Below are 12892 nucleotides of genomic sequence, written 5' to 3'. Positions count from 1 at the left end.
TGCACACGCATACACAGACGCACGCATGAGGACACAAATTACCCCCCAACGCAAACATACTTTATTTTATCATATGCACACATAAACACAGACCCCAAAAAATTTTGGGGCATGTTTATTTTCTGTATTTTGCATGTATCACCCATGTGTGGAAAATGCACTTGAAATATAATAAACATATCTTCTCTACACCCTGTAGCATTTGGCATTGAGAGCATGGCGACCGCCATGGAAGAGGACCTGGAGGATGAGCTGGAGGAGAAGAGCATGATGTGCCAGTCGGGCATGCACAAGTGGAAGCTGGACCAGTGCATGGTGTGCACTGTGTGTGGAGACTGCACCGGCTACGGAGCCAGCTGTGTCAGCAGCGGACGGCCCGACAGAGTACCCGGAGGGTAATGCTGGGCATGAACTACATGACTTCTAAAATCTTAAGAACTTGGACATGCTCACATTTCCGGATGTCCTTGTCACATATCTTTCATTCCGTCCATCCTCAACCCCAGGTTTCTCGGTTGTCGTAGGAAGAAAATGCAGACGCACAAACAGCGAGCTAATATTATTATGTGCAGAAACGTCTAGAGATGGAGGCGCAGAATATGGAAATAATATGATTTTATAAAATTATCTTTTTGGTGTCATGGTATGACGCAGAGGTAATATTGAAAAGGCCACAGCTCCACCAATCTGTTTTCCACCTCGGTCCACACAGTGCGTGCTGTTGCTTTCCTCTTCGCCATCATTGTTGTAGTCTCACATGCTGAGAGCTCACTGGCTATTGGCAAGCCTTTCCCAATCCTGTCATAACTTTGCTTATACTACAAGATGCACGACCAAAATTGATGACATTGCCAGTCATCAGACAAGGAGAACGAAACAGCTGCGTGTCCTTGACCCACTCAAGCTATGCAAATCCCGACATACTGATCCTAGCAAAAGCTGACGAAGAGGGAGATATACGCACACATTCACTCTCTCTCACACACACACAAGCCACATGAGAACACACACACCGTTCACTAGTTGCGGTATCTTTGTTAAGAGAACGTACATTTATGTTTGGGTCTAAGTTAGGGCTGACCCCATTTAGTCGACTGGTCGATTGTTTTGTCGATAGGCTGTTGTTCGACCGAGATTCACTGGCGGAAACTCTGAGGGCCTGGACTATTTTATACAATGTTGCAAGTTTGCTAGCAGGAGTTTCGGGCCAGACCAAGTTAATACAATAGATGATACAATGTTTCAAGTTTCTTGCAGACAGGCCATGCAATGTCATTAATAGGATATTTGTTTTTAGCAGGATATTTTCTACCTGCGGGCTGCAATGTTTTTATTTGTTGGCTCATGTATTGAGGCTATTTTTACATATTGGCAATGACAATAGAAGTTACTTTTAGATTTGTATCAATTTCATTTAGATAGAATTTTGATTAACCACATGACAATGATTTTGAGATATGAAGATGTTATTATAAATTAAATTAAACTTCTCCATGAAATTGTGCATATGAAAATCATAACTGGCAGTAGAAATGGTACGATAACTTGGCACTCCAAATGGAAAAGGTTGCCGACTGCTGGTGTATCCTATTACTGGCAACTTCAGGAGCATAATGGCAGAATCTGCAAAGGCCAGCAGCAGAGGGATGAGGGTCGGGAACAGGTTTTTGTTCTTCTGGTTAGGCTATCTCTGGCTCCCTCTTTAGTAATTTGTCTTAATTTTTTATTGCAGTGCTTAAAGCATCAGACAAGCTCAGTAGCCTACATATAGTTGATTTTATCCAAACATGTTTATTCAAGCGTGTCTATATATGGGAAAATACACGTTTTAAAATTAAGATCAAGATTTTTTTTTCTCCCGGGGACAGCTCTAGTCTAAGTTAATGGTTAAGTCTATTTGCTATTTCTTGTGCTCAGTGATCTGTCTTTACTAATCAGTATTGCAGAGTCAGAATGCTGATCAGTTGCACTTATATTTGTTTCTCAGTGTTTGTATGATTTTGTTTGTCTTGTGTCTTTGTGGATGTCTGCGTTTGCTTGTTTATTTTGATGTTTGTTTCTCTGTGTGTGTGTGTGTCTACTTGTGTAATTTGTGTGTATCTCTCTTTCTGCTTCTCTCTCTCCCTCTCAGTATCTGTGGCTGTGGTTCGGGGGAGTCTGGCTGCTCAGCGTGTGGCTGCTGTAAGGCCTGCGCCAGGGAGCTGGATGGACAGGAGGCCAGACAGAGCGGCATCTTTGACGCTGTCAAGGAGATGATACCACTAGACCTACTACTAGGTATAACACACAATAACAGTTGCTCAATATACATTACATGACCAAAATGATGTGGACACCTGTTCGTCGAACATCTTATTCCAAAGTCTTGGGCATTAATATGAAATTGGTCCCCCCGTGGCAGCTAGAACAGCCTCCACTCTTCCGGGAAGGCTTTCCACTAGATGTTGGAACATTGTTGCAGGGACTTGCTTCCATTGAGCCACAAGCATTGGTGAGGTCGGGCACTGATATTGGGCGATTAGGCCTGGCTCGCTGTCGGTGTTCCAATTTATCCCAAAGGTGTTGGATGGGGTTGAGGTCAGGGCTCTGTGCAGCCTAGTCAAGTTCTTCCACACTGATCTCGACAAACCATTTCTGTATAGACCTTGCTTTGTGCTCAAGGGCATTGTCATGAAAGGGCCTTCCCTCAAACTGTTCCCACAAAGTTGGTAGCACAGAATCGTCTAGAATGTCATTGTATGCTGTAGCGTTAAGATTTCCCTTCACTGGACCTAAGGGGCTCGAACCATTAAAAACAGTCCCTGACCATTATTCCTCTTCCACCAAACCTTACAGTTGGCATTATGCATTGGGGCAGGTAGCGTTCTCCTGGCATAGCAGAATCCACTAATTTGTAGATGTGTCACATACATTTGCATATGTAGTCTATCTGTATGTTCCGGTTTGATGTATTCATTTGCAAACAGTCATGACCCACAAGGCATCACTGTTGTCTGCTTCTTTTATTTATCTTTTGTCTCAGTCATTCCATGTCAGCACATTGCTTAAACATTGCTGCATGTCTCACACAGTGTTTTCCCTAGACCAGGAGTGGGTTAGTTAAAAAACATGTAGTCAGTTGCTTAGTTCATAGACTATATATATTTTTTATTGACTGATAATATAGTTCAGTCTGAATGACTAAATCCAGGTAGGAAGTGGTAGAAAGTTAAAGGAATTTCTTCCATCGCAGTATTTTCAACTGAGCAATTAGCAGCTGAATGATGTCGCTCTTGCTGCTGGTGATTCTCTGATCCACCTCTGTGCAGACGATACCATTCTGTATGCATCTGGCCCTTCTTTGGACACTGTGTTAATTGACCTCCAAACGAGCTTCAATGCCATACAACACTCCTTCCGTGGCCTCCAACTGCTCTTAAATGCTAGTAAAATGAAATGCATGCTCTTCAACCGACCGCTGCCCGCACCCACCCGTCCGACTAACATCACTACTCTGGACGGCGATGACTTAGAATATGTGAACAACTACAAATACCTAGGTGTCTGGTTAGACTTTAAACTCTCCTTCTAGACTCACATTAAGCGTGTCCAATCCAAAATTAAATCTAGAATTGGCTTCCTATTTCGCAACAAGGCCTCCTTCACTCATGCTGCTAAACATACCCTCGTAAAACTGACTATCCTACCGATCCTTGACTTTGGCGATGTCATTTACAAAATTCCCTCCAACACTCTACTCAGCAAACTGGATGTAGTCTATCACAGTGCCATCCGTTTTGTCACCAAAGCCCCATATTCTACCCACCACTGTGATCTGTATGCTCTCGTTGGCTGGCCCTTGCTTCATATTTGTCGCCAAACCATTGGCTCCAGGTCATCTATAAGTCTTTGCTAGGTAAAGCCTTGCCTAATCTCAGCTCACTGGTCACCATAGCAGCACCCACCCGTAGCACGCACTCCAGCAGGTATATTTCTCTGTTCATCCCCAAAGCCAACACCTCCTTTCCTTCTAGTTTTCTGCTGCCAATGACTGGAACAAATTGCAAAAATCACTGACGCTGGAGACTCATATCTCCCTCACTAACTTTAAGCATCAGCTGTCAGAGCAGCTCACAGATCACTGCACCTGTACACAGCATATATGTTAATAGCCCACCCAACCTACCTCATCCCCATATTATTTATTTTTTGCTCTTTTGCACCCCAGTATCTACTTGCACATCATCATCTGCACATCTATCACTCCAGTGTTAATGCTAAATTGAAATTATTTCTGAGGATGTTTTAACCGGGCCAGGTGCCTTTCTATTAGGAGGAATGCCACACTGGATTAGTAATGTGAAACAATGGTGAGAAAGTGGGATTTGGTTAGAATTTTGAGTCTAGTGAAACAGTAAAATAACCTCATATCAGTTTCAATACAAATGTATAGACGCATCGCTTCTCCATGTCTCCTCCCGCCATCATTCATCCATGTTATGCGTTGTCTCCTCCTCCACCTGGTTTCTTTTTGGTGTGTGTTTCAGCTATGCCTGTCCCTCCCCCACCAGGAGTCAACATCCAGGAGCACATCCAGATCCGGCAGGAGGAGAAACGCCAGCGGATCAACCGCCAACACCGGCTGGAGGAGGGACAAGGTATGGGCTAGGAGGGGTTGGGGGAAGGTGTGTGTGTGTTTTTGTTTGGAGAGCAGGAAAGGCAGAGGATCAAATAGTGGGTGTTGGTTTGTGGATGTCGGCAGGTAAGGGTTTGGTGGTTGAGGGTGTGTGTGTGTGTGTGTGTGTGTGTGTGTGTGTGTGTGTGTGTGTGTGTGTGTGTGTGTGTGTGTGTGTGTTGATTGGGGGAGTGACCTGATTGGTATGATAGCTGTGTGGGGCTATGAACAATACGGGCAGGGGAATGGTTAACAAAACTCAGACTCTTTCTTCTATTTCCAATAGACCATTCAGTACTCTGACCCTGTTTCCCATATTTTGTTATTGTGCCTTTGTGATCCACTTTTTTGAGCTGAAAGATGATGGCCAGAGCTTACCCATGATGTTGCGCAACGATTTAAGTCAATAAGTCAATGTTTTAGTCAAAGTATCATATATTTGGGCTTGAAGTGACGAATCCAAACTGCCCACTTTGTGCAAATACGTGTGAATGCGGTGTCTTTTCCTATGATATGACATGAAAATCATTATATTCAGAGGCCCCGGTGCACAACTGAGCAAGAAGACAAGTACATTAGTCTCTAGTTTGGGAAACGCACACTTCACAAGTCCTCGACTGGCAGCTTCATTAAATAGTACCCGCAAAACACCAGTCTCAACGTCAACAGTGAAGAGGCGACTCCGGGATGCTGGCCTTCTAGGCAGAGTTGCAAAGAAAAAGCCATATCTCAGACTGGCCAATAAAAATAAAAGATTAAGATGGGCAAAAGAACACTCTTGACGTTGAGACTGGTGTTTTGCCGGTACTATTTAATGAAGCTGCCAGTTGAGAACCTGTGAAGTGTCTGTTTCTCAAACTAGACACTCTAATGTGCTTGTCCTCTTGCTCAGTTGTGCACTGGGGCCTCCCACACTTTCTATTCTGGTTAGAGCCAGTTTGCGCTGTTCTGTGAAGGGAGTAGTACACATCATTGTACGAGATCTTGAGTTTCTTGGCAACTTCTCACATGGAATAGCCTTCATTTCTCAGAACAAGAACAGACACATAATTGCAAAAGGGTTTTCTAATGGTCAATTAGTCTTTTAAAATGCTTATTTTTATTGAACCTTTATTTAACTAGGCAAGTCAGTTAAGAACAAATTCTTATTTACAATGACGGCCTAGGAACAGTGGGTTAACTGCCTTGTTCAGGGGCAGAACGACAGGTTTTTACCTTGTCAGCTCGGGATTCGATCTAGCAACTTTTCAGTTACTGGCCCAACACACTAACTACTAGGCTACCTGCCGCCCCGAATGATAAATTATAAACTTAGATTAGCTAACACAACGTGCGATTGGAACACAGGAGTGACGGTTGCATATAATGGGCCTCTGTCTATGTAGATATTCCATAAGAAATCTGCCGTTTCCAGCTACAAAAGTCATTTACAATATTAACAATGTCTACACTGTATTTCGGATCAATTTTGTTATTTTAATGGACAAAAAAGTGCTTTTCTTTCAAAAACAAGGATATTTCTAAGTGACCCCGGACTTTTGAACGGTAGTGTATATAGGACCTTTTAATAAATTGTATAATTCCATGATATGATTGCATTTTGCAAATCCGCTTCCCCCATCGCCTTAAGATTAATGGTTTTGACCATGTTTTGCTTCACTACACGCTCCACTGCTTTGTGTAATGTTAGCTAGAAACCACAAGTGTCTATCCAGATAATGAAAAGTCACCGGCGAAAGAAAATTCTATTACATGTAATTTACGGCGTGCATGATAGGCTACAATGACTTTGCTCACTATCATTTCACTTCCCCTGTGAGAATCATAAGCATGGGCTGACTTGGCTTTGCTGTACAGCCGAAGCCTACCAGCAGCCTACCTACCAAAGGTTGCACTGTTTCCATTACAATGTAGAAAAATGCATATCAGCCATTTTTAAATAGTTATCCATATTATAGGAGCTTAATCTTATTCTTGATAACTATTTATTTGATGTATTCGCGGCCGCAATTTATGGAAGATAACAATAGATGGCGATGTCAAAGAAAGGCCAGTGGTTTCCATCTGTGGCAAAGTTTTCTCAAAATCAATGCTTATGACAAATCCAACTCTAGAACCAGCCATGAAGCCAGCTGGCTAATCTTTTGAATACATTGTATAAAAACAAAAAATGCAACAACAGATAAGGTTAGCAAGATAGCTAGCTAGCTTCAATGCATTTGGAAGGTATTCATACCCTTTGACCTTTTCCACATTTTGTTAAGTTACAGCCTTTTTCTAAAATGTATTATATTAATTGTTTTCCTAATCAATCTACACGCGATACCCCATAATGACAAAGTGAAAACAGGTTTTACTTATTTACATAAGTATTCAGACCCTTTGTATGAGACTCAAAATTGAGATCAAGTGCATCCTGTTTTCATTGATCGTCCTACTTCATTGATCGTCCTACTCGTTCATTGATGTTTCTACTACTTGATTGGAGTCCACCTTTGGTAAATGACATTTTTATTTAAAAAAAAATATTTCACCTTTATTTAACCAGGTAGGCAAGTTGAGAACAAGTTCTCATTTACAATTGCGACCTGGCCAAGATAAAGCAAAGCAGTTTGACACATACAACAGAGTTGCAAATCAATTTATAACATTTTTGACATGCGCTTTTTTCTGGATATTTTTGTTGTTATTCTGTCTCTCACTGTTCAAATAAACCTGCCATTAAAATTATAGACTGATACTTTCTTTGTCAGTGGGCAAACATACAAAATCAGCGGGGATCAAATACTTTTTCCCTCCACTGTATTTACAGGTGCAGTAATCTGTGAGCTGCTCTGACAGCTGGTGCTTAAAGCTAGTGAGGGAGGTAAGTGTTTCCAGTTTCAGAGATTTTTGTAGTTCGTTCCAGTCATTGGCAGCAGAGAACTGGAAGGAGAGGCGGCCGAAGGAGGAATTGGCTTTGGGGATGACCAGTGAGATATACCTGCTGGAGCATGTGCTACAGGTGGGTGCTGCTATGGTGACCAGCGAGCTGAGATAAGGGGGGACTTTACCTAGCAGGGTCTTGTAGATGACCTGGAGCCAGTGGGTTTGGCGGCGAGTATGAAGCGAGGGCCAGCCAACGAGAGTGTACAGGTCGCAGTGGTGGGTAGTATATGGGGCTTTGGTGACAAAACGTATGGCACTGTGATACACTGCATCCAATTTATTGAGTAGGGTATTGGAGGCTATTTTGTAATTGAAGTCGAGGATCGGTAGGATGGTCAGTTTTACGAGGGTATGTTTGGCAGCATGAGTGAAGGATGCTTTGTTGCGAAATAGGAAGCCAATTCTAGATTTAACTTTGGATTGGAGATGTTTGATGTGAGTCTGGAAGGAGAGTTTACAGTCTAACCAGACACCTAGGTATTTGTAGTTGTCCACATATTCTAAGTCAGAACCGTCCAGAGTAGTGATGCTGGATGGGCGGGCGGGTGCGGGCAGCGATCGGTTGAAGGGATTGATTGATTGGACATGATTTGGAAAGGCATGCCTGTCTATATAAGGTCCCACAGTTGACAGTAGAGGTCGACCAATTAGGATTTTTCAACGCCGATACTGATTATTGGAGGATCAAAAAAAGCCGATACCGATTAATCGGCCGGTATTTATTTATTTATTTATATATATATTTGTAATATTGACAATCACAACAATACTGAATGAACACTTTTATTTTAACTTAATATTGTACATAAATAACATTTTGTCAATTTAGTTTCAAATATATAATGAAACATGTTCAATTTGGTTTAAATAATGCAAAAACACAATGTTTTAGAAGAAAGTAAAACTGCAATATGTGCCATGTAGAAAAGCTTACGTTTAAGTTCCTTGCTCAGAACATGAGAACATATGAAAGCTGGTGGTTCCTTTTAACGTCAGTCTACAATATTCCCAGTTAAGAAGTTTTAGGGTGTGGTTATTATAGGAATTATAGGACTATTTCTCTTTATACCATTTGTATTTCATATACCTTTGACTATTGGATTTTCTTATAGGCACTATAGTATTGCCAGCCTAATCTCGGGAGTTGATAGGTTTGAAATCATGAACAGCGCTGTGCACCAGTCGGCCTGCTGCGTATACCCTGACTCTACTGGCACTGAGAAGTGAGAGAGAAGTGACAAATATACTTGTGAATTGATTTTAAAGGCATTGATGTTCATGGTTAGGTACATTGGTGCAACGAATGTGCTTTTTTCGCGATTGCGCTTTTGTTAAATCATCACCCGTTTGGCGAGGTTGAAGTAGGCTGTGATTCGATGATAAATAAACAGGCAACGCATTGATTATATGCAACACAGGACAAGCTAGATAAACTAGTAATATCATCAGCCATGTGTAGTTAACTAGTGATTATGTTCAGATGTATTGTTTTTTATAAGATAAGTTTAATGCAAGCTAGCAACTTACCTTGACTCCTTGCAGCCACACGGTCCTTTTGATGCTGCACTTGTGTAACAGGTGGTCAGCCTGCCACGCAACGCAGTCTCCTCGTGGATTGCAATGTTATCGGCCATAATTGGCGTCCAAAAATGCAGATTACCGGTTGTTATGAAAACTTGAAATCGGCCCTAATTAATCGGTTGACAGTGCATGTCAGAGCAAAAATCAAGCCGTGATATCAAAGGAATTGTCCGTAGAGCTCTGAGACAGGATTGTGTCGAGGGACATATGAGAAGGGCCTTGGTCGGGGAGGTGACCAAGAACCGATGGTCACTGACAGAGCTCCAGAGTTCCTCTGTGGAGATGGGAGAACCTTCCAGAAGGACAACCTTCTCTGCAGCACTCCACCAATCAGGCCTCTATGGTAATGTGGCAGACGGAAGCCACTCGTCAGTAAAAGACACATGACAGCCCACTTGGAGTTTGCCAAAAGGCACCTAAAGGACACTGACCATGAGAAACAAGATTCTCTGGTCTGATGAAACCAATATTGAACTTGTTGGCCTGAATGCCAAGTGTCACGTCTTGAGAATACCTGGCATCATCCTTATGGTGAATCATGGTGGTGGCAGCATTATGCTGTTGTCGTGTCTTTGGGTACCATTAAACTGAAGATAGGTTTATCAATTAACTCCCTGTAATTATTATCACGCGATTAAACTGATTAATCGTTTAATTGTAATTAACTAGGAGATCGGGGCACCAAGAAAAATATTCAGATTACAAAGTTATAATTTTCCTAATATAACTTAACCTATATTATAATATAGGCTGATTATCTTCTGGTTTCAATGGCGTATTTTACCTCTAGTCCAGTCTCATTCCAAACGTCATAAATTGTTGTATCTGCACGAACCCAGTCTTTACTAAAATCATCCATACATCAATTGTCTTAAAATCATTTATTTACTACACTAAGTAATTAACAGAAAACACAAACAGTAATTATCGTCACAAAGGATTGGTATAGTAATGTGCCCTAATTGGCTAACAAGCATGGCTGGTCTGTTAGACAATGGGTCATAAACGGTCAGCTGAGAAGTTACACAGAGTTCATTAATATTAACAATTGACAATTGAAGGCTCACTCATTCGGGAACAATTGCAATCAATATATATTTACGCTCATGTGTCGTCGGAATTCTTGTTGGAGAGTTCTGTTCTGTTGAGGAGTTTTGTCCGCGTTCTCTCTCTCGGTTAGAATGTATCTTTCAGAGCGACATTCATTAATGTCGTCATAGAATGGATGTTTCGTTGGTCTTCGCGTTCGATGATATAATTTACTTAGCTGCAGACTAATAATTAATATCAAAGACTTGTTCTTATTCTGTCGGTCTCGATAGTAAAAGTTAACCACGTGGTATAGTTCACTTTCAGTAGAGTACTTGGATGGTCAAACCTATGGGCCAACTCGCAATGGAGTGGAGGCCTGGTCTGGAGAAATGTAAATCAGGGTGGGTTTTATAGTGTACCCTAGAACAGGCTTGTCAAATGACGCCTGGTCCTGTCTGTGTCCCATGGGGGGCGTGCCGATGGCTGAGTGAAGCTTGGTACAGAAATCCAATTCTATCACATTAACATCAGTACCTAGCATCTCAATGTATTACAAATAGCTTTATCCTTATTAATACATGTTATACAACCATTATGATGCAAGTCTCATCGCTGAGGCTATTATATAAACAGTTTTATGGTAATATGGCTATATTGTCTCTTCTGAGTATCACAAAATTGTACCAAGCGGACCAGTTCGTAGATGGAGTCTTCACCAATCTTCCATATCTTCTCCAGAACACACATGTCGCTCGGTTCTCCAATTCTATGAGTTGGAAGAATTTCCTTTGTCTCTCTATGAAACATGTGGTAGTAGATTCTCCTCTTGGAATTTTTTACAACCCTGGGTTGGGGGGAAGGTAGGTTGGGTGATGGTACAAAGGGGAGGGGGTCAACTGATAGCCCTGTACCCAAAGAGGCCAACGTCATGACACTGTGGGGATTTTTTTTTTCGGTGGAAGGTACTGGTAGACTAGTCAGGATCGAGGGAAAGATGAACGGAGCAAAGTACAGAGATCCTGTATGAAAACCTTCTGCAGAGCTCTCAGGACCTAAGACTGGGGCGAAGGTTCACCTTCTAACAGGATAAAGACTCTAAGCACACAGACAAGACTACGCAAGAGTGGCTTCAGGACAAGTCTCTGAATGTCCTTGTGTGGCCCAGCCAGAGCCCGGACATGAACCTGATCAAACATGGAGAAACTTTAAAATTGCTGTGCTGCGGCGCTCCCCAAACAACCTGACAGATCTGCAGAGAAGAATGGGAGAAACTCCCCAAATAAAGGTGTGCCTAGCTGGTAGCATCATACCCAAGAAGACTCGAGGCTGTAATTGCTGCTGAAGGTGTTTCAACAAAGTTCTGAGTGAAGGTCTGAATGTGGAATTTCAGTTTTTTTATACATGATGTAAAAATAAATTGCGTTGTCATTATGGGGTTGTCGTGTCTTTGGCTCTGCCGGATTAAGTGATATGACATGCTATTCTATAAAATCCTTTCTCTGTAATTAATATTACCTGATTGAGCTAATCATGTAAATGTAATTAACTAGAAAGTCGGGGCACCACGAAAGAGTGTTTATAGAGCTGTTATCTTCTTAATAAACTCTTAAAGACCTAGTAATATTTTACGTCAATAGCAGTCAATATTAATTGTCACCTTATTTCAGTCTCATCTGAAAGTTGCATCCCTGTGGCTCAGTTGGTAGAGCATGGTGTTTGCAACGCCAGCATGGTGTGTGCAACGCCATGGTTGTGGGTTCGATTCCCACGGGGGGCCAGTACAAAATGTAAAAAAAATTAAATGTATGAAATGTATGCATTCACTACTGTAAGTCGCTCTGGATAAGAGTGTCTGCTAAATGACTAAAATGTAAATGTAAATTCTTGGTTATCTTCACGAACCTTGGCTAACAAGTTGAATCAGCAATACAAAATTGGGTTTAATTATTTATTTACTAAATACCTAACTAATCACACAGAATTACATATACACAGAATGCTAATTACAGTGGGGCAAAAAAGTATTTAGTCAGCCACCAATTGTGCAAGTTCACCCACTTAAAAAGATGAGAGAGGCCTGTAATTTTCATCATAGGTGCACTTCAACTATGACAGACAAAATGAGGAAAAGATATCCAGAAAATCACATTGTAGGATTTTTAATGAATTTATTTGCAAATTATGGTGGAAAATAAGTATTTGGTCAATAACAAAAGTTTATCTCAATACTTTGTTATACACCCTTTGTTGGCAATGACACAGGTCAAACGTTTTCTGTAAGTCTTCACAAAGTTTTCACACACTGTTGCTGGTATTTTGGCCCATTCTTCCATGCAGGTCTTCTCTAGAGCAGTGATGTTTTGGGGCTGTCGCTGGGCAACACGGACTTTCAACTCCATCCAAAGATTTTCTATGGGGTTGAGATCTGGAGACTGGCTAGGCCACTCCAGGACCTCGAAATGCTTCTTACGAAGCCACTTCTTCGTTGCCCGGGCGGTGTGTTTGGGATCATTGTCATGCTGAAAGACCCAGCCACGTTTCATCTTCAATGCCCTTGCTGATGGAAGGAGGTTTTCACTCAAAATCTCACGATACATGGCCCCATTCATTCTTTCCTTTACACGGATCAGTCGTCCTGGTCCCTTTGCAGAAAAACAGCCCCAAAGCATGATGTTTCCACCCCCATGCTTCACAGTA

General features: G+C 41.8%; 1 protein-coding gene across 9 annotated transcripts in view; it reads left to right on the top strand.

Annotated features, from left to right (window-relative positions):
• The window catches only part of mycbp2 (MYC binding protein 2), a 347166-nt gene that overhangs the window by 138493 nt on the left and 195781 nt on the right, over window positions 1-12892 (top strand). For 7 of the 9 annotated variants that reach the window (XM_029703697.1, XM_029703701.1, XM_029703703.1 and 4 more), the window contains 3 exons: window positions 200-395; window positions 2132-2277; window positions 4527-4637. In XM_029703697.1, coding sequence (XP_029559557.1) covers window positions 200-395; window positions 2132-2277; window positions 4527-4637 — 453 coding nt within the window. Of the gene's footprint in view, window positions 1-199; window positions 396-2131; window positions 2278-4526; window positions 4638-7478; window positions 7521-12892 lie in introns of those variants that run through there. The other 2 variants (XM_029703702.1, XM_029703705.1) reach the window with 2 other exon arrangements.

Source organism: Salmo trutta, chromosome 20 (genome assembly GCF_901001165.1).
Source record: "Salmo trutta chromosome 20, fSalTru1.1, whole genome shotgun sequence".
In the NCBI taxonomy this organism is placed as follows: Eukaryota; Metazoa; Chordata; class Actinopteri; order Salmoniformes; family Salmonidae; genus Salmo; species Salmo trutta.
This window is presented reverse-complemented; position numbering and strand designations above follow the sequence as displayed.